The 25,338-nt window shown below is 54.5% G+C and overlaps 1 protein-coding gene across 1 annotated transcript; it reads right to left on the minus strand.

The window, feature by feature from the left end:
• Positions 1-812: 812 nt before the first annotated feature.
• Positions 813-12,631, minus strand: LOC129130578 (olfactory receptor 14A16-like). The gene is made up of 3 exons (XM_054649081.2): positions 12,568-12,631; positions 11,985-12,189; positions 813-1,611 (listed from the first exon to the last, which is right to left on the minus strand). The coding sequence occupies exons 1-3, from the start codon at positions 12,629-12,631 to the stop codon at positions 813-815; spliced, it is 1,068 nt and encodes a 355-aa protein (XP_054505056.2).
• Positions 12,632-25,338: the final 12,707 nt, after the last annotated feature.

Below are 25,338 nucleotides of genomic sequence, written 5' to 3' on the forward strand. Positions count from 1 at the left end.
GCCAGGGCTGCAGAGGGGGGATGTTGTTGGCAGCTGCATGAGGACGCTCTGGGACGCTGCCCTGGGCTGTGCAGCGCACTGGGCATGGATCAGCCCCTGCTCTGCTGCTCCTTCCCGTCTGGCCCAGGGCCCTTGCAGAGCCCCAGCCATGCTGTTTGCCCCCAGCCTGCCCACGGCCAGCCTGGGGCTGCTCCCGGGGGTTTCTTTGCTGAGCATTGGCCTGGCCGTGTTCTTGAGAGAGCCTGGGCAAGGAGCCTGGAGCCCCCAGGGCCTGGCCTGAAGCCTCAGCGCTGCCCCAGCAGTGCCCATGGCCTGTCCCTGCTGCAGCCCCGGCACTGCCACCCCCAGGGCTGTGCCCGGCCCCGAGAGCACTCAGGCCCTGCAGCAACACCAGGGCCACCAGGGCAGCGGGGCAGGGCCACGGCAGCAGCACTGGCAACACCAAGTGCTGCTGCTGCTGCTGCTGCTGGGCACAGCTGCTGGGCCAGCACTGATCTGCCCCAGCTCTGCACACAGACATTGCTGCTGCAGCTCCAGAGAAGGCAACACAAGGGCATCTCTGCAGAAAATTCTGCTGGGAGATCCTTTAGTTCCCTTAAAGCCACCGAGAAAGCAGACCCTCATTGACACAGTCTGTGGCCACAGGGAAGGTGGAGAGAAAAAAAAATGAGAAATGGCACAAATAATGACATTTCTTTGTGGACAAGATTAAAAACCTAAAATAAAAAAGACAAAGAACCTCACAATGAAACCAAGAAGAAGTATCAAATATGACTTTTATTGCAAGTGATTTGCAGAAATTGGCCAGCAGTTTAATGTTTCTGAAAGCATCCAGTCATCAGTCTCCACACTGCAGCCTTGAGCTCCTGGTTCCTCAGGCTGTAGATGAGGGGGTTCAGGGCTGGAGGCACCACCGAGTACAGAACTGACAGGGCCAGATCCAGGGATGGGGAGGACATGGAGGGGGGCTTCAGGTAGGCAAAAAAGCCAGTGCTGAGGAACAGGGAGAGCACGGCCAGGTGAGGGAGGCAGGTGGAAAAGGCTTTGTGCCGTCCCTGCTCAGAGGGGATCCTCAGCACAGCCCTGAAGATCTGCACATAGGAGAAAACAATGAACACAAAACAGCCAAAAAATAAACAGGAACCTACAGTAAGAAGCCCCAGTTCCCTGATGTAGGAGTGTGAGCAGGAGAGCTTGAGGATCTGTGGGATTTCACAGAAGAACTGGCCCAGGGCATTGCCATGGCACAGAGGCAGGGAAAATGTATTGGCCGTGTGCAGCAGTGAAAAAAGACAGGCACTGGCCCAGGCAGCTGCTGCCATGTGGGCACAAGCTCTGCTGCCCAGGAGGGTCCCGTAGTGCAGGGGTTTGCAGATGGACACGTAGCGGTCGTAGCACATGATGGTCAGGAGGAAATACTCTGCTGAGATGAAGAACAGAAAGAGAAAGAGCTGTGCAGCACATCCAGTGTAGGAGATGTTGCTGGTGTCCCAGAGGGAATTGTGCATGGCTTTGGGGACAGTGGTGCAGATGGAGCCCAGGTCAGCGAGGGCCAGGTTGAGCAGGAAGAAGAACATGGGCGTGTGCAGGTGGTGGCCGCAGGCTACGGCGCTGATGATGAGGCCGTTGCCCAGGAGGGCAGCCAGGGAGATGCCCAGCAAGAGGCAGAAGTGCAGGAGCTGCAGCTGCCGCGTGTCTGCCCATGCCAGCAGGAGGAAGTGCCTGATGCAGCTGCTGTTGGACATTTGCTCTGCCTTGGCATGGGGATCTGTAAGAAAAGTAATCATGGAATAGTTGGGTTTGGAGAGGACTTGAAATATCCCAGCACAGGCTGGGGGCACTTTCCCCCCACTGCCTGCCCAGGGCTCTGCTGCCTGGAGCTGTCCCTGCCAGCAGCTGCTTCCCTGTGCCCAGGGCTGGGCCCTGCCAGTGCTGCCAGAGCTCAGCCCAGCCCTGGGGGCTCAGCTCTGCCCTGCAGAGCCCTCCCAGCTCAGGCACTGCCCAGGGGCAGCTCCGGCTCTGCAGGCTCTGAGGGCAATGTCAGAGTGATAGTGGAGCCCTGGAAAATGTAAAAAATATTCTTTGAAAATATTAGGCTTTGTGTTTTCTCAGATCACTGCACCTGCATAAGCAGTATGATAAAAGATATAATTGTTAGATGTGATGATTGTTTAGAAATTAAATATAATTATTATATTACCAAAGGAAGAATTGTGAGAAACTATGTTGGAAATTTAAAGGGAGCTATGTTTAGCTGAAATCTGTGTATACAATAGATGAATATAAGTTTAATAATTAACATGAAATTTAAGTAATGATAGAGTATAAAACACGTTCACCTCGAATGTATGGTCAGAATCAGATTTGGGTGGAAACTACCTTGATTCCCAGAGCTCTTGAATAAAAAGCACCACATATAATCGCTTATGTGATTATGTGTTTTTGAACGCTAACAAGAGCTACCCTGAGGAGGCTGGAAAAGCAGCACTGATGCTGCCTCTAAAGGGCTCTGTGCTGATTTCTGTAACTGCCGGGTTTATAAACATCTGAGAGGATTGGTTTTTTTTTTTTTTTAACCTGAACTGAGAGATAAATATCTATGTGCAATTTCCTATCAAGACAACCAAGAAAAATAGATTTAAAAAGCATGATTTCCTCTTTCATCCAGTCCCTGCATCGCTGTGGTCTATTTATAACTTACTTGGAAATGTTCTGCAGTTAAATGCCATGCTGGGAGCAGTCCTGAACAATGCAGCATCCTCCCCACACAAGGAGAACACTCCCAAGCCTCACCAGCTGTCTCCTGCCACCCAGATCTTGTCCCCCAGCGCTGGGAGCAGCTGCCAGGGCTGGCTGAGAGCTGTCCCTGGCAGGCAGCAGAGTCCCTGCCCCAGCACAGCGCCCTGGGCTGCAGGACCCTGCTCTGCAGGACAGCCCTGGGCACCCCTGGCTGCTCTGCACAAGAGACAAGCAGAGAATGTACTCACAGGCTCTGCAGGCATTGGCATGTTCCAGCTGCAGGAGATGGCTCCAGGAGCTGCAGCTGCACTGTCCTGCAGCCAGAGGTTCCTGTGCCAAGGGCTGGCAGTGATTGTGCCCCAGGCACTTCTCAGCCCCTTCCCAGCCCTGACTGATTGAAGCTCTCTGTGCCTCTGGGCTGTGCCCGGGCTGGCTGCAGGCAGTGCCCCAGCCCTGCTGGGCTGGCAGAAGAGCTGCTCATCAAGAGAAATGTGCTTTTGAAGCTCTTCTTGGTGACCAGGAGCTGCCTCTGGGCCAGGAGCCCAGCCCAGCTCAGCAGCACAGACACAGCACAAGGACTTTAATCAGCCTCTGGGGCTTTGTGCTCAGGCCCTGGACATCAGTCCCTGAGAGGGAGCTGAAGAAACCTCTCCAGAACTCCAAGGCAGAATCCAACTCCAAACTTTCTTGCATTTTTAATGGGTCCCAGAGAGGGAAACGACTGAGAAAGTGTCCCCAGGCCCCAGGCAGAGCAGAGAACTGCAGGCAGTGATGACAGGTGGGGACAAAGAGAAGCCAAGTCTTGGTGCCCTGGGGCACAGCAGGGTCTGTGCCAGCAAGGGCTGGGAGGAGACACCTTGTGCTGAGGCCCTGGGGCCTCCTGGCCCAGCCCCAGCCAGGCTGGGCACTGTCAGCCCCTTGTGCTGCCCTCAGCATCCCCCCCTAGCCCACATCCCAGTGGCCTCAAGGATCTGCTGCAAGGAGTCCCTGGGGAGCCTTGCTCAGCAATGGCCCTGGGGGCTCCTGAATGCTCCCTGCAGGGACTGCAGCTTTTTCAAAGGACTTTGGCTTTGGCTTTTGCCTTGGAGTCTCTGAGAGGTTTCTGCAATCATGGCCTCCAATTATCTGCTGTAATTAGTCCCTGGAGAGGCTTTGTCAGTAAGGAGACTCAGTGGGGTCATTAATGCTTCAAGGTACTCAATTATTTTAAGGTACTTGGTTTTTCCCTTTTGATACAGACTCTGTGAGAGGTTTGTGCAATCATGGCCCCAATTATCTGCTTTAACGAGTCCCTGGAGAGCTTTGTACTGACACTCAGTGGGGCTCATTAATGCCTTGAGATACTGAAGGTTTTTAAGGTACTTTGGATTCTCCTTTCCACTCTGAATCTCTGAGAGTTTTTTGTCTAATTCTGGCCTCCAATTCTGCCCTCCAAGGAGTCCATGAGGAGCCTGTGGTGGAGATGGACCTCAGTGGGGCCCATTCATGCCTTGAGACACTTTGGGGTTTTCTTTTGACTTTGACTCCTGGAAAGATTTTTTGCAATCTCCTCTCAGGCCCTGAGGTTCCAGGGCTGAACTCCAAATGCATCACAGGGCTCATTAGGATCAGGCAAGTCCTGACAAACCACGACTCTGCCTTGACTTTCCTCTTGTCTAGGCCACTTCAGCAGGAAGATTTCCTTTTATAGTCTGGGAGAAATATTTCAATGAGCTTCTAAGAAATATGTAAACCTATTTTAAAGAGTGTATTTATTATTGCTCTCTTAAGGAAGAACTTATTGAAGCATGTAGTGCTTGATATTGATCCAGGGTCTCTCCTAAGGAGGTCTGGCAGGTCAGTGAAATTGTACCTTGGAGTTGACCCAGTGTGGACAACCTTGCCCCACATTCCCCAACCCCGTGTGAGAAATGATTTTTACTTTCAAAAATTTAAATGCTTTATTAAGACCTTATCAAAATACAACAGAAGACTGAATAAAGCAAAGAATACAGCACTGGGACGAAAGAATTCAGTCACTGAGTGCTCATCTATAAAATGTATGATTTGTCTTTTATACCTCCAGCCCCTCCCAAACTCTTGTCAATCGACTCCTTCTTCTCTGTCCAGTGGTGGAGATCACTGTCTCACCCCTTGATTGGAGGTCAGGTGCTGCCATAGGAACAAGCCAACCCTCCCAAATGCCCCAGCTACTGAGGCCATCCTGTGATAGCAATGCAAGGGGGAGGGGAAGGATAACTGTACATCTACAAAATGTCCCTTAACATATATTTAATATTCACCCCTTAATTGTGAGAGTCAACCATAGGATTATTCTTCTATAACAAACTCACCTTTTCTTTTTCTTTAAGTCATTTTGTTCAAACAATTGAGTCAAAATTTTTCTCTCTCTTTTGAATGAGTCATACCAGCATCTGTTGATATGGGCAAGGGCAGTGGGAACAGGAGAAAAAAATATCAGGTTTTCCTTGGACACACTTATTTGGAATGGGCAAAAGGGCATCCCAGAGGTCCAGTGTGGCTTTGACTCCCATCTACCGTGCCTCTGTGGCTGCTGCCCATAGTTGGTGCATCTTAGGGGTGAGCACAGAGGCCAACTCGGTCCTGCCCTCCAGTCCCTGTTGAAGTAAAGGACAACTGAGGAATTACAGAGGTCTGGAATGGCCTTTTGTCCCTACCTTACCATGCCCATGGGGTTGCTACCCACAGCAGGGCTATGGAGCCTTCTTGGTAGCAAACAAGGGGGCCAACCCGGCCTTGCCCTCCTTCCTTTGTCTTATTTTCTTAAAGAAGCTGTCCCATTGCCTTTTACAGTCCCTTGTGTACTTCCCCTCAACAGATGCTGGTAATTCTCACCCATGAAAACAGGAAGACAGTTCTCGAGCTGGCTGGTGGAAGCTTGACTCTGCTTTTTGGGCATCTTGGTGTTTTCCTGGTTGTCTCTCAGTCTCTGCTTGAGAGTCAATCTTGTTTCACCCAGCCTGAATGTTACAGTCCACTCTTTGGTTCTTCTCCTGGGCCTTTGACTCTGTTGCCATGAGTCCATCCCCGCTCTGCAGCTCGCACGGCCGATTCGGTGGTGAGCAGTGCCTGAAAGGGACCTTCCCACTGGGGAGTTAGAGGCTGATCTCTCCATGGCTTAATCATCACCCAATCCCCGGGATTAATATTATGGATTCTGAAATCCAGGGTGGTAGTTGGAGGAATTTCCCCTTTATGTCTTAGCCCTTATAAGGTTTGTGCTCTAGACATTACTTATTTCTTGGCATCCCCTTCCTCATAGGTGGCAGCCTTCTGGGGTGAGGTCAGGAAGGGAAACCCAAACATCATTTCATAGGGTGACACCCCCGGATCTGACCGGGGTTGGGTTCTAATTCTTAATAAGGCCAAAGGGAGACATTTTATCCATGACATTTGGGTTTCAATCATTAGCTTAACTAGAGCTCTTTTAGGAGTTTGATTCATCCTCTCAACCCAACGGGAACTCTGTGGATGCCATGGAGTTTGTAATTCCCATTTTACTCCCAGGGCCTGAACAATTTTCTGCAATATCTTCAATCTGAAATGAGTTCCTTAGTCTGAATCAATCGTGTTTGCCATCCCATATTGGGGTATGATTGATTCTAGAAGTGTTTTACTCACAACACTGGCATTGGCTTTCACAGTGGGTACCACCTCTACCCAATGAGTCAAGTGATCTGCTATCACTGGCAAAAACTTCCACCATTGTACCTGGGGAAGCTCAGTAAAGTCTACTTGGATGTTTTGGAAGGGCCTTAAGGCCAGTTCTCACCCTCCTCTGGGTGTTTTCCTCATGATTTTCTTATTCACTTGTTGACAAATCACACCCTGTTCAGTTACTTGCTTAGCTATTCTGAAAATTCCTGTGCATCCCCAGCCCCTTAGATATTGATCACTTTGTGCTTGTGTACCCCAGTGTGTTGTTCCATGTATGCCTTCTAGCATTTTCCTGGCAAGGGGTTTATTATTATTTCCTTCCATCTGCTCATTTCCCTTTGTTGTCTTTCTTGGCTCCTATTTTAAGGAGTTCTTCCTTTTCTGACCCACTGAATACAGGGACTTTTTGCATTTCTCTCATGGATGTTAATACTATTATTAGTTTTTCTGTCTCTGATTCAGTTGCATTTTTAGCTTCTAAATCAGCTAAATTGTTCCCTTGCTCCCTTTTTGATGTCCTTCAACATATACCACCACTACTTCCTCTGGTAATTGTAAGGTTTCTAACTCTTCTAAGACAAATTTTTCATGAATCGGCCACTTTCCCTTTGAATTTATTAGCCCTCTCTCTTCCCAAATTTTTCCAAAGATATGCACTGTTCCAAAAGTGTATTTTTAGTCTGTATATTTTGTTCCCCTTTTCTGTGCTAATATTTCCAGAGCTTGCTTTATGGCATACAACTCACACCTTGGGCTGACCAATAGGAAGGTAACTTTCTCTTTTCTATGGCCACCAACCCTTCATGCCCTATAGCGTACCCCGATACCCTGTGCCCCTTTATTACCCGTGAAGATCCATCAATGTTCAGTCATTTTCCACCTTGGAGTGGTTGATCTGTTAGGTCCTCTATTACTTTAGTTTGATAGTTCATAACCTCTAGGCAATTATGTATTAGTTTCTTACTTGGTTCTCCATACAAGAACTGGGCAGGGTTGAGTTGGTTCCTCACGATCAGCTCTAAACCATTATCTCTTAAGATGGCTTCATACTTTAGCACTCGGGAATCAGTGAGCCATTTCTCAGCATTTTGGCTTAGGATACTCCTCACTGAGTTTGGGATATATATCTTCAATTTTCCCCCAGAGGGTAATTTTTTGCTTTCTGCTATGAGTAGGGCAGTCACTGCCACAGCCTGAATGCAGGTTGGCCACCCCCGGCTGACAGGGTCTAGTAATTTTGATAAATAGGCCACTGGTTTCCTGGATCCTCCCCAGTCCTGGGCTAACACTCCATGTGCTACCCCTTTGTCCTGGTTCAGGGCAAATTTGGGAGAGAACCCCCAAAGGGGCTCCTCTAGGAAAGCAGATTCAATCAGCCCCTCCCCCCAGCCGGTCCGGGAGAAACTATCTCCTTGGAGAAAAGTGGAAAAAACTGTTTATTCAACAATAGAACTTCTTGCTGCTCCAAAAGAGAGGAGACAAACTTTTCCGACAGACTCAGAAAAGTCCCCTCCCTGGGCTGCAGCTTGGCTGACTCAGTCTCTTATCAGTCCCTCCGGCCCTGGAGATGCCATGGCCCAGGCCCGACCCGGTGGCCACAGGTGGGGGGTGCCAGTGGTGTTCTGGGTGTTTATTCCAGAGCAGGCTTAAACAGGTCCAAAGAAAAGGGGAAAAAACACAGTCCAGGGAACTTCTTTGCCTCAGTGAGCTAAAACTAACTGAAGCAAAGGAGAGCTCTGTCTCACTGTCTGTCCATCTGCAGACAACACAGTCCAGGAGTGGGAATGTGGAGGAGTGAGTGCAGTGCCTGAAAACAAACTGCGCGCTTCTTCTCTCCCCCCTTCACTCTCTGGAACAAGTCTTAAAGCTGCAAAACTTATTATTCAGCATAAACAGAGCAAGACAATTGGGGATAAAAGCATCATATAGTCAACCCAGGACACCCCTTATCCACGTATCGTCTGCTTACTACTAAAACTAATATATATTCTAACTCTACAAACACATACATTATACATCCAATATACAGCTATACACAGACAATGGTAGTAACATTCAGCAAACAGTGATATTTACACATAGGTCTCACCCCACAATCAGATCTCCCTGAGGTACACATCGTGTTCTTCCATCTCTGCATTATCCACCATGTGCAACCTGGTCCCTGAGCAAAAACAACCCCACAAATGAGTGTGTCTGTACTCGAGGCAGAATTGATCCAAACTGTCTTCCCTAACAAACCTCTGACATGTAGCACTGGAATTTTACCTCCATCTATTATATTCAGGGACTCAGACTGGGCAGGACCTGCTCGGTTGCTGGAACCTTGGCTGTTAACTAACCAGATGACCTTTGCTAAATGCTGCTTCCAATTTTTGAAAGATTCTCCCACTCAAGGCTTTCTACTGGCTTTTGAGTAGTCCATTGTACCTCTCTACTTTCTCTGCATCTGGTGCATGGTAGGGGATTTGGTACACCCACTCAATGCCATGTTCCTTAGCCCAGGTGTTGATCAGGCTGTTCTTGAAATGAGTCCCATTGTCTGACTCAATCCTCTCAGGGGTTCCATGTCTCCACAGGATTTGCTTTTCCAGGCCCAGGATGGTGTTCCAGGCCACAGCATGAGGCACAGGGTAGGTTTCCAACCATCCAGCGGTGGCTTCCACCATGGTCAGCACGCAGCGCTTGCCCTGGCGTGTCTGGGGCAGTGTGATGGAGTCAATCTGCCAGGCCTCCCCATACTTGTACTTGGACCCCTGCCCACCGTACCACAGGGGCTTCACTCGCTTGGCCTGCTTGATGGCAGCACACGTCTCACAGTCATGGATAACCTGAGAAATTCTGTCCATGGTTAGATCCACCCCTCGGTCTCGTGCCCACTTATAGGTGGCATCTCTGCCCTGATGACCTGAGGCATCATGGGCCCATCGAGCTGGGAATAACTCTCCCTTTTGTTGCCAATCTAAGTTTATCTTGGACACCTCTATTTTTGATGCCAGCTCTACCTGCTCGTTGTTTTGGTGTTCCTCATTAGCCTGACTCCCTGGGAACATGAGCATCCACATGGCAGACTTTCACAGGCAGCTTCTCTACCCTGGTACCAATGTCTTTCCACTCATCAGCAGCCCAAATTGGTTTTCCTCTACGCTGCCAGTTGGCCTCTTTCCACCTCTCCAGCCATCCCCACAGAGCATTGGCTACCATCCATGAGTCAGTATAAAGGTAGATCTTTGGCCACTTCTCTCTTTCTGCAATGTCCAGGGCCAGTTGAACAGCTTTGAGTTCTGCAAGTTGACTTGATCCACCTTCTCCTTCAGTGGCCTCTGCGACCGGTCGTGTGGGGCTCCCTACGGCTGCTTTCCACTTCCCGTTCATCCCTGCAATGCGACAGGAACCGTCAGTGAAAAGAGCGTAGCGTGTTTCCTCTGGAGGCAGTTGGTTGTATGGAGGAGCCTCTTCAGCCCATGTCACTGGTTCTTGTTCTTCATCTGTGACAGCAAAATGTTCATCTTTGGGCCAATTTGTAATTACCTCCAAAATCCCAGAGCGATTCAGTTTACCTATACAGGTGTGCTGTGTGATAAGAGCAATCCACTTGCTCCATGTGGCACTGGTGGCATGGTGGGTGGTGGGAACCTTGCCTTTGAACATCCACCCCAGCACCAGTAGTCGGGGTGCCAGGAGGAGTTGTGCTTCTGTACCAATCACCTCTGAGGCAGCCTGGACTCCTTCATAGGCAGCCAAGATTTCCTTCTCTGTGGGAGTGTAGTTGGCTTCAGACCCTCTGTAGCTTCGACTCCAAAATCCCAGTGGTCAGCCTTGAGTCTCCCCAGGCACCTTCTGCCAAAGGCTCCAGGAAAAGCCATGGTTCCTGGCTGCAGAATAGAGCACGTTCTTCACCTCTGGTCCTGTTCTGACTGGGCCAAGGGAAACCGCATGAGCGATCTCCTGCTTGATCTGGGTAAAGGCTTGTTGCTACTCAGGGCTCCAGTGGAAAGTGTTCTTCTTGCGGGTGACCAGGTAGAGAGGGCTCATGATCTGACTGTACTCAGGAATGTGCATCCTCCAAAAGCCTATGGCACCTAGGACAGCTTGTGTTTCCTTCTTGTTAGTTGGTGGAGACATCACAGTGATTTTGTTAATGACATCGGTGGGAATCTGACGCTGTCCATCTTGCCACTTCACACCCAGGAACTGGATCTCTCAGGCAGGTCCCTTTACTTTGCTCTTCTTGATAGCGAAGCCGGCTTCTAGCAGAATCCTGATGATCCTCTCCTCTTTCTCAAATACTTCCATTGCTGTGTTCCCCCACACAATGATGTCATCAATATATTGCAGATGTTCTGGAGCCTCACCCTTTTCCAGTGCAGTCTGGATCAGTCCATGGCAGATGGTGGGGCTGTGCTTCCACCCTTGGGGCAGTCAGTTCCAGGTGTACTGCACAGCCCTCCAGGTGAAAGCAAACTGAGGCCTGCATTCTGCTGCCAGAGACAAACACGTTAGCAATGTCTATAGTGGCAAAGCACTTTGCTGCCTTGGACTCCAGCTCGTACTGGAGTTCCAGCATGGCCGGCACAGCAGCGCTCAGTGGTGGAGTCACTTCATTCAAGCCACGATAGTCCACAGTCAATCTCCATTCTCTGTCAGACTTGTGCACAGGCCAGATGGGGCTGTTGAAGGGTGAGTGGGTTTTGCTGACCACCCCTTGGCTCTCCAGCTCACGGATCATTTTGTGGATGGAGATCACGGCATCTCAATTTGTTCAATATTGCCAGCGGTGCACTGTCGAGGTGGCAATTGGCACTCGTTGCTCTTCCACCTTCAGGAGAGCTACTGCAGATGGGTTTTCTGATAGTCCAGGCAAAGTATTCAACTGCTTGATGTTCTCAGTCTCTACAGCAGCTATGCCAAAAGCCCATCTGAGTCCCTTTGGGTCTTTGTAACAGCCATTCTGGAGGAAATCCATGCCCAGAATACACGGGGCCTCTGGGCCAGTCACAATAGGATGTTTCTGCCACTCCTTCCTAGTCAGGCTCACCTGGGCTCCCAACAGGGTCAATTGCTGTGATCCCCCCGTCACCCCAGCAATGGAAACAGGTTCTGCCCCCACATGTCCCAATGGTATCAGGGTACACTGCACACCAGTATCAACTAAGGCATCGTATTTTTGTGGCTCTGATGTGCCAGGCCATCGGATCCACACTGTCCAGAAAATCCGGTTTTCCCGTATCTCTTCCTGGTTAGAGGCAGGACCCCCCCTAGCCCTGGTTATTATTTCTTTCCTGGGCATACATGGTAGAGGTACCTTCCAGGGGATCTGACGGATGATACTCAGCAGCTCAGTCATGGGAGGTTGAGGCTACCTTCACTTTACTGAGTTCCCTCGATTAGTGTTTCCCTCCTTGAGCTGATGCATCCACGCTGCCAGGACAGAAGTGGGTTTCCCATCCCACCTTCCCATGTCTGCCCCATGGTCACGCAGAAAGAACCACAGGTCAGCCTGTGGGCTGTACCCTCTCTCTCTAGCTGGGGAACGTTGGGCTCTGACTCTGGGGCCTGTGACTCACACTGGTGCAATGTGGGAACTGTTCCTCCTCACCTCCTCCCTCATCTCCCTCATCTCCTCTCTGAGTTCTTGGACCACAGCAGAGACATGAGCCTGCATTGGGCCATTGATCACACTCTCATAATTTCTAAGCTTGTTGGCAACAGAACCCACTGTCTCTCGTTTGTTATTGGCATTAATCATTGCAATGAAGGTGGTGTATTGAGCTGGCCCCAGATTTGCCAGACTCCACAACATTTGCCCTGTGCACCTGACCTTGTTGGGGTCATTATCATGCTGTCCATCCCTCCCAAAGAGTACCTCCAATACTGCCACGTCTCTCAGCTCTTGGATCCCTTCCTCAAGAATCTTCCAGCGCATTCTGTGGTGCTGGTCCTGCATTCTCTCCCTGTGGACAAACCTCTCTCTGACACTCATTAAAAGCCGCTCCCAGAGGGAAAGGGACCTTGGCTCCTGTACAAAAGTCTGATTGATACCTGAGTCCTGGGTCAAGGGTCTCAAATTCCTTGCCTCACCACCATCCAGCTGGACACCTGTACCCATAAGGTCCCAGACCCAAAGCAGCCAGGTTGTATAAGCCTCACATCCCTGTTGTAAAATGTCTTTGTGCAGATTACGGAGACTTTCGTACATCTGGGACTCGGTCATGACCTCAACTGTTGCCTCTCCTGGGCGTTGGGAAGGCTCTCCTTTCATATCCTCATCTGGGTGCTCTGATTTCATCTTAAATCTCCTTGTTTCCACCAGGGCACTGCTGCTGGCTGTGACTGCCTTTGCAGTTCAGCTGGAACCTGGACAGTTGTAACATCTGTGGGTTCCACTGCTGCACCATCAGACTCTCCCTCTTTGAGGCAGGGGGATGGCTTTTCACCAGCTGTGGAAATGTACTCCTTCAGCACCTGGCCCATCTCTTTCATTAGAACCCTCATCCAGCCTGGGTGGTTCATTTCTGAGGTGGGCTGTGGGGCAGGGTCAGGCTCTGGGGCAGCAGCATCTCTTATTTCTGGGGTAGGTGTCAGTGTGGTTATCAAAGTTAATCTTCCCTTATCTCTGAATGCTAAATGTAACAGGCCTATCAGCAACACCAGCCACTGTATGATATCCTTAGCATTTAGAGTGGATCTGAACCCTTTGAAAACTGGTGGGGCAGACCCAAAGAGCTGGGTGAAGGGCTGGGAAAAAATTTGCCCCCATGTCATTTCCTCACAGTAAGTACCATTATTAAAGTAACCCCAAAACCATACACTTAGCGTGTGATAGCTCTGAATCCATGTGCCTGCCTTCCAGAGGAAGTTAAAGATCCATTAATTCCTCACCTCATTAAGCCATAAAGCAAACTGGATAACAGCCAGGGCAGCCTTAGTTTGGTTAGCCTGTGTTCCCAAGGATTGCCTGGGTGCTCCTGATGGGGCAGAAGGAAGAGCTCCAGGCCCTCCGTGAGGGTGATGAGGGCAGTGGGCTGTCAGCGGGGGCTGGCTGGGGGAGCTGCAATGCCTGGGCAGGAGCTGCAATCCCTGCCCCGGCTGCGGTGGGCTTTGCTCCTTGCGTGGACCAGGGGTGGCGTGGGCAGAGCACACAGAGATTTCAGGGATGCAGGCAGGGGGATTCATGGCCAGCACTTTGCAGCTGATCCCCTTGGCCTCTCCTCTCTTGTGGCCATGGCAAGAGCTGGGTGGGATGGCTCTGGCAGGAAGGTCTCCTTGGATTCCTGCACATCCAGGTTCTGACCGTGGCTCTGTTCCTCTCTCTTCCAGCCTTTGAGCCCTGAGTGAAGACAACAGCCCCTCCTGCATAAGCACATTTGTTCAGGTGATGTTTGAGGGAAGAGCTGCAGAACTTTCATCTGCTGGCTCAGAAGAACCAGTGACTCTTTAAGACCTCCAGATCCCTTGGAAGGTGAGACCACCAGGAGACCAGAGGGGATCAGCTGGAGTTCCAGGCACAGCTGATGACTGGCACAACTGAGCCTGTGGGAAGCTCCCATGGCTCCTGCCTTCTCCCTCCCTGTTGACAGCTCCCTCCCTCCAGCCCTCAGACCGTGCCCATCCCCTTTCTTCCCTCCCAGCTCATCCCTCTGCTTCACCTTCCATTAATAAACAGTTTGGCTTCCTCACTTTACCTGCATCTCTGTGGAGCTGGAGCGATGCAAATCCAGGGCCCTGGGACACACAGGCCCCTGCTGCCATTCTCTTCCACGCCGTGTTTTGTGCACAGACACAGAGGAATGAGGGCAGATCAGGCTGGAAAGGTTCCTGTGGTGAAGGCGCAGTTGTACAGCACTGTGGAGTTACAGATCTTGCTGAGCACCCTGGAGCCCCTGGATTTTGGAAGAGCAAACCTGATGATGCTCTGAACCCAGCTGAGAGGGATTCTATGGCAAGCATCCACGGAGGGCAAAGGAGCTTGGAATGCTGGAAGTTTTCAAGAACAGCTTCCTGAAAGCACAGCAGTGCTCCATCCCTGCACAGGATGAGGAAGAGGGCAGAACCAGAGACCATCCGGGCTTAGCACGGAGCTCTGGGTGTGCCTAAGGGCAGATGAAGCAGCAGCACGGTGCCCGAGACTCGGACACGCGGCCGTGCCGGTGCCCGGAGCGCTGTCAGGCAGTGCCGGGATCCCGGCTGTGGTTCTGGTCCCCACAAGTGAGGAATGGCAGCCCCAGGCTCAGAGCCAGTCAGGAAGCCAACCAAGGGAGAGCAGAGGGAGGGCACCCTTCCAGTCTCTCTTGGGCATGGCCGCAAATCAACCCCTGCTGCTTCTTCCTCCACCTGTGTTTGGGCTGTGCTGGTGGCAGAGCCAGCCAGGTTGTGCTCTGTGTTCCAAAGCCTGTTGGGAGCGGGCATGAAAAGCGCTGCGTGCACAGCAGAGAGTCCTGGAAGGTGCTGGCAAGAGCATCCTGTGGGGACAGGGCTCTGGGCTCTGGCTGGGAACAGCCTGGTTTTGGTGCTGTGAGCGCAGGCAGGAGCTGAGGCAGGGGAAGAGGCAGCAGGCAGCTTGTGTTTGTAGAGGGCCTGGGGCTGCACCTCTGAACCTGCACCTGGACACACACTTGGGGGAATACGAGCTAGAGCTGGAGTGCCTGTCCTGAAAGGACCTGGAGTCATTCAGCCTTGCCAGCTTTGCTTAAGAGTGTGTTGGTGTTCCCCAGGAAAGCCACATATTTGGAGAAACGCCTTTGGAGGAAAGGGGCTTGCTTCTCAAGGAAAGTGCTTCCCAGGGAGCTCCCAGTGAGGCAAGTGTGAGTGTCCCCCTTTGGCTCTCTGTGCTCCTTTCAGTACTTGAGGCCCCTTGCACTTGGCAGAGGGGCAGGGAGAAGGCTGTGAAGAGCAGGTTTGGCATCCGCCTGGACCTGCAGAGACCAAGCCAAGCACTTGCAGCAGGGTGTGTTCCCCTCCTTTGGACAGAGGTGTGAGCAGGAGCATCTCTGTCCAGCCACGAGCCCCAAAGCTCTCTGTGAGAGCTGTGAATTAAAAGGCCTTTACACACACACTTTTCACATCTTTCCTGTCTGCTGTGTTTCAACTCTTGGCAAAATGCATTTGCCTCCTGCTTGGTGGGAGCTGCTGTGGCCCAGGGCCAGCACAGAGCTGGGATGTGCAGGCCAGGCAGCGAGGAGAGCCTTGGCTGATCTTGGTGTGTGCCTGGCCTCAGAAAAGGCCTCCCAAGGTGTCCTGCTCATTGGCTCTCCCTGTGCATCTTGGAGAGAACAAGGTGGGCATTTCTGGCAGCTGGGCATCAGCAGGCCTTAAAATGGGGGCGTGTGGTGGAGTGAGCCCAGCTGAGATCCCCTGAGAGGAGCCCAGTGCTCCTTGCTCCTCTCTGCTGACCCGGGAGCGTTTGTCTGCTTTCGGGATGGCCCTGGCTGTGTCAGGGCTGCTCCGTGGACACGAGACAGCCGCTCCTGTCCCGCTGGGTCCCAGCAGTGCCTGGCAGCAGCCCTGCATCCACGTCAGGATGCTGGCCAAGGGAGGCCCGGGGAGCTGAGGCAGCTGATTGGAAGCTTTTGCAGATACACACAGGGGATGGCCAGCAGTGTTCCCTCAGGATACAGCAGTGCTGAGGCGCCTCCCCAGAGCTGCCTGATGCTGCCCACTCCTTGTGGCACCAGTTGCTTTCCTGTGGGATGTTCTAGCTCCCCCAAGAGTGAAGAGGGAGCTGGAGAAAGAGCTGGCCAGGCTGCTCTGGATCCTTTCCCAGCAGCCCTGGCTGAGTGGAGCAGTCCGAGCTGAGCGCAGAGGTGCCCATGGAACAGCCGTGCCCAGGAAGGCTCGCTGGGAAGGGGGATCCAGGAACCACAGGCCTGGCAGCCTGAGCTGCTACCAGGGAAGGCCTTGGAGCAGATCCTCCTGAGTGCCAGCCCACGGCACGTGCAGGGAACCAGGGCATCTGCTGGAGGCTGGGAAAGCTCTGCAGAGGGACGGGCACAGCTGGGGCTCCTGGTGAGGTGCTGAGGGCTTCTCTGTGGGATTTTGGGGGATAGGTGTTGGTGGGGTGTTGGGGAAGGAGTTGTCTGGAAGGTGAGAGGTCTGGGCTGGAATTTGAGTCAGTTTGAAGGCAGCATCTATGCTTTGGCACAGCTTTGGTTATGGAGGGCAGAAAGAATATCTGTGACTATTTCTATTCATGGTCCTGTTTCCCCTGCAGGGAACAAGAGGGGAGAGCTGTACTTTATTGGCCACTTAGATATCTGTACTGCGGGAGGATCAGCCCTTTTGCCATCTACTCCTTTGTTTGGGTTACTCTTGTAACACTGAGTGGTCTTTCATTCCTTGAGAGTTTTTATTCCTTAAGAAAATTAGGAGATTATCATCCCTTCATCAAAATCCATTTGCAAATCAAAGAATGATCTTCTTTTTGGCTCTCTGTAGTGTTATGTTTTGTAAAGTGACATTCAATGGATGATAAAGCAAATGAGTTGCTGCTTCAGGATGGGACACAAACTTGTAGACCAGTCAGATTCTCAGGCCATCCCAATAGATTTGGGAAGTTTGCAAATTTTGGAACTACTTGAGCTGAGCAATGGGAAGTACAACTTTCCTGAAGTGAGGATTCCTTAATGCCAGATTCTTCTGTTTCTTCATGGCAAAGATGTGTTTGTGGTGCAGGAAATGACTTCAATGAGAAAATAATTCCAGCACAGAGTAAGAGCTTCTGACAGAGACCAAGTGTTGCCAGCAGTTGCTGCAGGTGCTGCTGCCATCAGCCCCCAATGCACGTGGGCTTTGGCTCCCTGTGGCACAGCAGCCCCCCAGGGGCACAGGTCTCTGGGGCAGGAGACGGGCACCAGCGCTGCCAGGGCTCGGGGGTGGCAGCTCTGCTTGGGCAGGGACTCTGCCACAGCTGCTGCTGTCAGCGCTGCCCGGGCCCCAGGGCTCAGAGCAGCATTCGTGCCCTGGCCCACACATTCCTTGTCTGTGTCACACCCGTGGGTTTAGGATGGCCAACGGCCGGGAGGTGTCCCAAGGAGGCCGTGCCAGCTTCCCTGGAAGGCCCCGTGCCCTTCCCAGTGCGGCTGCGTCGGCAGCCCTGGGGCTCCTTCTGCTGCCCTGAGCCCGCAGAGCAGGGCAGCGTTTGCTGATGCTCTGAGCCCTTCCTAAAGATCCTGTGGGGCTGCCTTAGACACCTGGGGCCAGGCATTCCTTCCAGCCTGGGCCACTTTGGCTGGGCTGGGGGCGGCCTCAGGGCAGGCGGCAGTGTGTGCAGGGGCCCTTTGTGACACGGTGCAGCACGGTCACTGTGGCATAGAACGGGTGTCCAAGGGCCCTTTGTGACACGTGGGAAATAGAAGCTTGCCCGGCTGCTGGGAACAGGCAACGGGGCAGAACGGGACAGAGCGGTGCCGTGAGGAGCCCCCGCACAGCGCCCTCGTTCCTGTCCCACCCGGAGCCTTTCCCAGGCGTTATTCCTGCAGGTGACCTCGAGGCCAGACCCCAATCCTTGACAGGAGTCCCCTGTCCTGGTGGCCGGAGCCCTCGAGACCAGAGTGCAGGACTTGCTGTCCTGAAGCCTCCCTGAGGCTTCTCTCTTGAAGGTGCCTTCCAGGCACCACTGCAGGACTTGCTGACTCAGAGCATTTCTGAGGCATCTTTCCTGCAAGTAGCCACAAATCCAGTCACTGACATGGAGCAGAGACCCCCGAGAGTGCCCAAGCTGGCCTGGGTGGAGGAGGAGGAAGAAGGCCCTGGAGCTACCCCAGCACAGGAGACCGAAGAGGTGGTGCTGTTTGAGCTGCTGCAGGAAGGTGAGTGGCAGAGCTGGGCCGCAGGGTTGGTGCCTGCAGCCAGCTTGGCAACATCGCATCCCATCCCATCCCATCCCATCCCATCCCATCCCATCCCATCCCATCCCATCCCATCCCATCATCTCCTGGGCATGTTCCCATGTACAGAATGGAACAGAGATGAAGAAGACATGGAGCAGAGACCCCCAAGAGTGCCCAAGCTGGCCTGGGTGGAGGAGGAGGAAGAAGGCCCTGCAGCTGCCCCAGCACAGGAGACCGAGGAGGTGGTGCCGTTCCAGCCACCGCAGGAGGGTGAGTGGCAGAGCTGGGCCACAGGGTTGGCATCTGCAGCCAGCTTGACCCCATGCCATGCTATGCCATGCCATGCCATGCCATGCCATGCCATGCCATGCCATGCCATGCCATCCTATCCCCTGGGGAAATGCCCATGGACAGGACGGAAGAGGGCCTGGGCAGACACCCTGCAGTGGCCGCGCTCCATCCCCTGGGCCATCCCGGGGCTCTCCCTGCCTGGGCAGCGCAGGGCTGGGCTGTGTTCTCCGGCCTCTCCCGCAGTTCCTCAGCTCTGGCTGCTCTCGCTCTTTGCCAGATGCAGCCCTGGAGTGCACACAAGAGCAGGAATCCAGCCGTGGCCGCTTCCGCAGCACAGCACAGGTACCTGCAGCCACCCCCACCTGGGCTGGGCCTGCTGTCCCTGCTCAGCCCAGCACCGTGTGTGCAGCACTCCATGCAACATCCCCGGCTTCCTGCCCTTCTCCTACAGTTCATCTGCAAATTCATCAAGAGAATGCAGGAGGAGGAGACCATCACCATGGGCACTGGGCTCAGACCATACTCGCCCATCTTCAAAACCAAGCCCAGTGCTGCCCTCCTGTGTATGCTTGCAGAGGAAGGTTTTTACTATCCAAACCAAGTAAGCAGCCTGTGGGCAGGGTTTGATCCTCCCAGGAATTGCTTGGCCTCCCAAGCCACGCATGCTGGTTGCTGTGAGCCTTTGAGGCCACATGGCAGTGCGCTGGGAAGGGAAGCACTTCTCTGGGCAAGCTGGGAACATTGCTCCCCCTGGCAGCTTCCCCAGTCTCCCTGTGCCTTCTCCAGGTGCCTGCCATGGTGAGGTTCATCCACCAGTGGCTCGTGGCCAATGATTGTGCTGAAGCCAGGCTGGACGAGGCCCTGCTGGATCTCACGGAAGCACAGCCAGATGACGCAGTCCTGACGCTGCTGCGTGTGGCCCCGTCCTGTGACAGGTATGGGGCCCACCTGCCCAGAGGGCTCAGGCCTCCCCAGCCCATCAGCCTGTACAGCCTGCCGCAGGTGTCTGAGCAACAGAGACTTCCAGGGCCCTCTGGCTGCTGCCTTTGCCAGCCCTGGCACGTCAGCCCCTGAGCCTGCTGCCATGCTCCCTCCCTGCCCCTCAGGGCTCTGTCCCCACAGGCCTGGGCTGCCTGGTTGCTGCTGGCCAGGGCCAGTGGGCAGAGGCAGAGCTGGCAGCCAGCTCAGCTCCCCACGCTGCTGTGGCTGAGACCCCCCTGAGACAGAGCTCTGACCCCCCAGAGCTGCCATGGCCATGTGGAAGACCATCATGGGCTCAGCCAGGACTGCCGAGCTGGCACAGCTGATCCTCCTGGATGTGCTGGGGAGCTGGCCAGTGCACAGCACGTGCACCTCCGATGGGGACCAAACGGCTGTCTTTAACCTGGCTGTGAGTTTCTGCAAGTGGCCTTTGCTGGCCCCAAGGCCGCCTCTCCAGCAGCTCTCCATCCTCCTTCCCCCACTGCATCTGCCTGCCTCAGGCGCTGGCCTGAAACCTGGCCCAGGGGCAGCTTCAGGCCCAGCAGGCCCCGTGCTCCCCCTGCCAAGCTCTCTGCGGGCCTCTCCTTGCCACGCTCGGGCCCTGCCACACGGACGCCTGGGCACTGAGCGCTGTCTCGGGGGCCTTTGTCCCTTGCAGGCAACCGTGGTGATGTGGAAGATCCTGCAGGTGCCCTGTCTGCCACGGATATTGAAGGTGTATTTCCCCCGCCTATTTGTGCATCTGCTCTTCCAAGTGTTCTCCAGCACCTTGGAGATGCCAGAGGAGGTCGATGCCTTCTGGAAGCAATGCCAGCAAGAGCACGGCCTTGCCACCAGCCCCAACAGGTGCTCCATCCCACTCCTCCTGTCCCTGCCACGTGGCCTGCCAAGGAGCCAGTGCTGCCAGCGTCACCTGGCCTTTGCTGTGCACACAGGTTTGCAGTGCGCACCCTGAAGTCCCTGCTCTGCCTTCTCCGCTGTGAGGATGTGGTGGTGGCAATGGAACGCAGGTGTGGCTGGAACACGCTGCTCTCTCTTGACACCCACCACTTTGCCGTGGCTCTGCTGGCCAGGTGAGAGCCCCTTCTCCCCACTGCCTCTGACATTTGTGCTCTGTGCCCGGGGTGTCCTGCAAAACATGGTCATGGGCCAGAGGGCCTTGTCACTGTGGGACAGCCAAGCAGACTGGAAAAGGCTGGGAGAGGAGGGTGCCCATGAGAAAGCAACTCCCGAGTGGCCCAGGTCCCCTTGCTGGAAGGGTGGTGGGGAAAGATGAGAACTCTGTGAGTCACTCCTGGGAGAGATTTGCCCCACTGGCTCAGGGTCTTGTTTCCTTTTTCCTCTCTTTAGAGAAATTTCCCATTCAGCCCTACACTTTTGTTCCGGGATTGCATTCTACCTGCTCGCCATGCTCGGCCAAGAGATGCCATACTGGGATTTCCCTGCCCTGGCATTCCTTGTGGAGGTGAGCCTCAAGGCCAGCGCTGCCTCCCAGCTCTCTGCCCTCTCGTAGGCACAGCTGCCAGGACGGTGCCTGTGCCCTGTGCTGCTGCCTGGGCCCGGCCCTGTGCGGTTCCGGGCTCCTGCCGGCCGGCTCCCTGTCACTGCCCTGTGCCTTTCAGGTCCTCGAGTGCCTGGACTTGAGGGAATGCAGTGACACTGTTCTGCAGATCATGGCACAGAACCTGCAGAGCCAGCACAGGGCCAGGCGTTACTTGGCACTCAGAGGCCTGGTAGTGCTGGGCAAGAATCCCTTGATGGTGAGAAGGGGGCAGTGGCTGAAGCCGTGCAGGCAGCGTGGGGCCGGGCAAGGCAGTTGCTTGGCCTTGCCTGGGCTTGGGGCGCTGGGGCGGCTGCTCCCAGCTCTCCTGCCTCCCGCTTCAGCTGCCCCAGTGCTTTGGGACAGGCCTTTGGCCTCTGGGCCCTGCGGCAGCAGACTGGCCTTTCACAAACTTGTGTTCTGCACAGGCTGAAAAAATGGGGAGCTTGACCCAAAGTCTTGTGGAGCTCCTGCAGGAAAATGATAGCCACATGATCAGGATGACCATTCTTCTACTCCGATATTTGCTCCTGGATATTGGGGGTGCCCCAATAGCCACCCCCATTGCCCTGCAGCTGGCTGAGGCGCTCCTGCCACTCTTTGACCACGTAAGGCTCTGTGCCCACAGCCACGGCCGCCGGCTGCTGCCCGCACACTTGGTGCCCTGTGCAGATGCAGGCCTGTGCCCTGGGGGGCCTGAGGCAGCTGATGCTGAGGTCTTTTGCCCTTCCTCTCCTACAGGATGATATCCGGGTGCAGCTGAGCTCCATGTGTGTCTTTCAAGAGATGCTGGACTTTTTAAGAGAAGATGGAAGAAAGGCCCTGAAGTCCCACGTGCGCCAGAGCCTGGTCCCACTCTACGTCCACTGCCATGATGAGAATCAGATTGTTGCTGAGGTGAGGACCTGTGGCCACCTGCTGTCCCCCTGGCAGGGCACTGGGCTGCCTCCTGCCCTGGCACCTTGCGGGCTGCAGCCTCCTCCAGGCTGTGGCACTGGGATGCTCCTGTGCCCTGGCCTGTGGGGCCAAGACCACGTCTCTGCTGCTCTCCAGGCCTCCCGGGAAATGCTGCGTTCTGCAGCCAGATTCCTGAAGAGGAGAAATCTCGAACAAATGCTCCAGGTGGATCAGACATGGAGGTTTGGCGACTGCTTGGTAAGAGAAGCCGAGAACGCCCAGGCTCGGCCTGGAGAAGGCCCCTGAGGGCGGTGCTCAGTGTGCGGGGCCGGGCCGCTGTGCCCCTGCCCGCTGCTGCAGCCAGAGGCCGCGGGGGCTCTGCTCCAGGCTCCCGTGGGCCCGAGCCGGGTGCCCATGGAGCCCCGGCCCGGCGGGGCTGCGGGCTGGCACCGCGGCTCCCCGGGCAGCAGCTGGCCCTCTGCCCCTTGCCCTCGGGAGCCCTTGGCCAGCGGCTGCTGGCCGCGCCTCAGGGCTGTGCGGGCAGGGGAGGCCAGGGCTGGGCGCAGGCAGCGCCCGGCCCAGGGGCTGAGCCCGCGCCAACCCTTCCCTCCTGCCGCTCTCTGCAGCTGGCAGAGGACAGGAGCCGAGCGGCCGAGCACCTGCGCCGGGCCCTGCGTTACCTGCAGAGCCCACAGGAGCCCCTGCGAGCGGCGGCCATCAGGTTCATGGGTGAGCCACGAGCCCGGGCTCCCTCCCCGTCCCGCCGCAGCTCGGCCCCGGCCCCGCCTGCTGCCCCGGCAGCGCCAGCCGGGCCCGGCGCCGTGGAGCCCCGCCTGGGCTGGGCATTGCTGCTGCCGCCCTCTGGCAGCCGTGCCCTGGGGCGGCAGCGTGCGCCAAGGGCCGGGCTGAGCCCTGCCGGGCCAGCAGCCCGTGTGGCCACAGCGCCGGCAGCGCCGCCGGCAGGGAGCTGTGCCGCTGGCGCCGTGACAGGCTCTGTGTTCACAGGCATGGCCGGGCGGCACCTGAGGGGGCAGCAGCAAGAGCTGCAGCTGATCTGCACTGGTGAGTGAGGCCAGCGGGCTGGCAGCGGGGGCTGCCGGGGGTAGAGCTGCAAGCCCTGCCCCGGCTGCGGAGGGCTCTGCTCCTGGGGGCAGAGCACACTGAGATTTCAGGGCCACGTGGGCCATTGGTGGCCAGCAGCTTCGGGCTGATCCCCTTGCTCCCTGCTCCCTCCTGGCCATGGCAAGAGCCGGCTGCGATCGCCCTGGCAGGGGGCTCTCCTCGGCTCCCCGCAGATCCGGCATCTGACCATGGCTCTGTTCCTCTCTCTTGCAGCCCTGGAACGCCTGAGGGAGGACATGAGCAGTGCCGTGTCACAGCTGGCACTTGAAACACTGCATGTCCTCCGAGCAACAGCCAGTGGGCGATATTCCATCTTCCAGAGGCTGCACGACCAGCTGCACAGGGCATGGATCACTGGGCCTCGTCTCTCACGGCTCGGCTGGCTGCACTGCTGGAGCTCTGAGGACAGCTGATCCGGGAGGCTCTCTTTGCTGGGGCAGCCTGAGCCAGTGGGGAATTTTACTTTTCTTTGAGATTTTTCTTTTCTTCCATTCTATTTTTTACCCGATGTAAATATATACCATGTTATAATATACATACTCTCAGGAGATTTTCTTTGCTGCCCAGGGTCCGTAGGGCATAGGGAAAGTGGAGAAAAGCCTGCTTCTACTTAGCATGCTGCCCATGCATGCAGTGCTGCAGGGAAAATGGCCAGAAGCCCCTTGGCCTGTGGTGGCTCTGCTGAAGCCTTTGTGCTGCCCACAGAGCGGCTGGGCAGGGGCCGGAGCTGCGGGGATCCCTGCCAGAGCGGTGCCTGGAGATGGCCACAAGGCCTGTGCCAGGCAGGAAGCGCCATCCGTGCCCTCCTGCCCGTCTGCTGCTGCCTGCCTTGCTGAGGGCTCCCAGGTGCCTCTGGCTGGGGCTGCTCTGGAGCTGCTGTGGGGCTGCGGCGCTGCTGCCGGGCAGCTTGGCCGGGCTGGGGCAGGGCCTGAGGGGCTGGGGCGCTGGCAAGCCCTGAGCAATGGGGCTGTCAGAGGCCACAAGCAGCCCCCTGGCAGCCGCCTTCTTCCTGCCAGAGTTGACTTGCAAGACAGATCCCGGCACTCTGCAACTAACAGCATCAGTGTTGTTGGAAAGCCAAATGCAGGAAAATGTCTGACCTTTGGTCTTGTCAGCAAAGCTCAGAATTAAACCCAGGATTTGATCTGAGACCTTGGAAAGGGCTTCCGAACTCAGGTGCTGGAAGCCAGAATGCGGATTTCTAGTTTCTAGCAGAGACACGGGGAGGAAAGTTGAAGTGGAGGAATGTTTAGAGTTTTAGAGTTCCAGATCTAGAAAAAATCAAAGTAGTTACAACAGTAAACAAGAAGTTTAGGATGCAGTGCTGTAGGTTTGTTGCGTCATGGCATGATTGGCTAAGGAAGCTTCCACTGTAGCATGATGTGGGAAGCCAGGAAATTCCTCGGGCTGCTTTGCAGGACTCGAGACCCTGTCAGAGGTCTCAGAGACCTTGGCACAGAGCCCAAGACCCCTGTGCCTTTGATTTAGCCCTTGGAAAAAACAATTCCCAACCTTGTATGAAGAATGACAAGCCACAAAATGAAAGGGAATTTATCACAGAGTGGAAAAATAGATTTTGGGGCTTTTTAGAATGGGGCTTCAGGGGGCAAGATGGAGGAATCTGGGCATGTCCAGCCTTCCTCCTTCTTCTTCTTGGCCTCCATGTTCTGCTGTGATGTTGGCACTTTTAGATTGGTTACGAGTAGAAGCTCACTGTCTAACGTAGATGATAGGTATGGGAAAGTAATTGTAAATATTATACAGGTAGTTGTTTTTAGTATAAAAAGATAACACCGCCCCAGGGGAGGCAGAGTGCCTTAGACTGTCTTGCTGAGCAGACCTCGGCAGGACAGGAGAAAGAATTTTATAGATAAGATACAAGAAACAACCTTGAGACCGAGAAATGAAGAGCTCTTACTCCTTCTTCGACCATGGGGCTAGGAAAAGAGACTTTCTAACTTATCTCAGGGTCACTCTGAGCAGCTAGAGACCCCGAGAGCATGAGTCCCTAAGAGGAAATATTGAAGGATTGGCTCCAAAACATAAATATCCTTGTTGGCCGTGTCTTCTTGGCCAAGAAATCCTTCAAAGCTCTTGGAACTACAAGTCTTGCGGCCCTGTGAGCCATGCGGTGGAGATGGGAGCCAAACTCACCCTTCCTGACTATGTAGAAGAGAAGAAAAAGCAACGGCATCATCTAAAAAATTCAGAGGTCTGCTCTCTAGCTCATTCCAAACTCCTTCAACTCGCCCAAAGTGTGAT

Source organism: Agelaius phoeniceus, unplaced genomic scaffold (genome assembly GCF_051311805.1).
Source record: "Agelaius phoeniceus isolate bAgePho1 unplaced genomic scaffold, bAgePho1.hap1 Scaffold_110, whole genome shotgun sequence".
NCBI lineage: Eukaryota > Metazoa > Chordata > Aves > Passeriformes > Icteridae > Agelaius > Agelaius phoeniceus.

Excerpts from the sequence above, each read along its gene's own strand:
- LOC129130578 (XM_054649081.2), bottom strand. The coding sequence starts at position 12,631 with ATGACCGAGTCCCAGATGTACGAAAGTCTCCGTAATCTGCACAAAGAC. Across the intron at positions 12,190-12,567 it reads AGACATTTTACAACAGGGAT|CTCAATACACCACCTTCATT; the intron begins GTGAGGCTTATA and ends ATCTGGGGCCAG. Across the intron at positions 1,612-11,984 it reads AGTTCCCACATTGCACCAGT|CGCCGTAGCCTGCGGCCACC; the intron begins GTGAGTCACAGG and ends CCTCATCATCAG.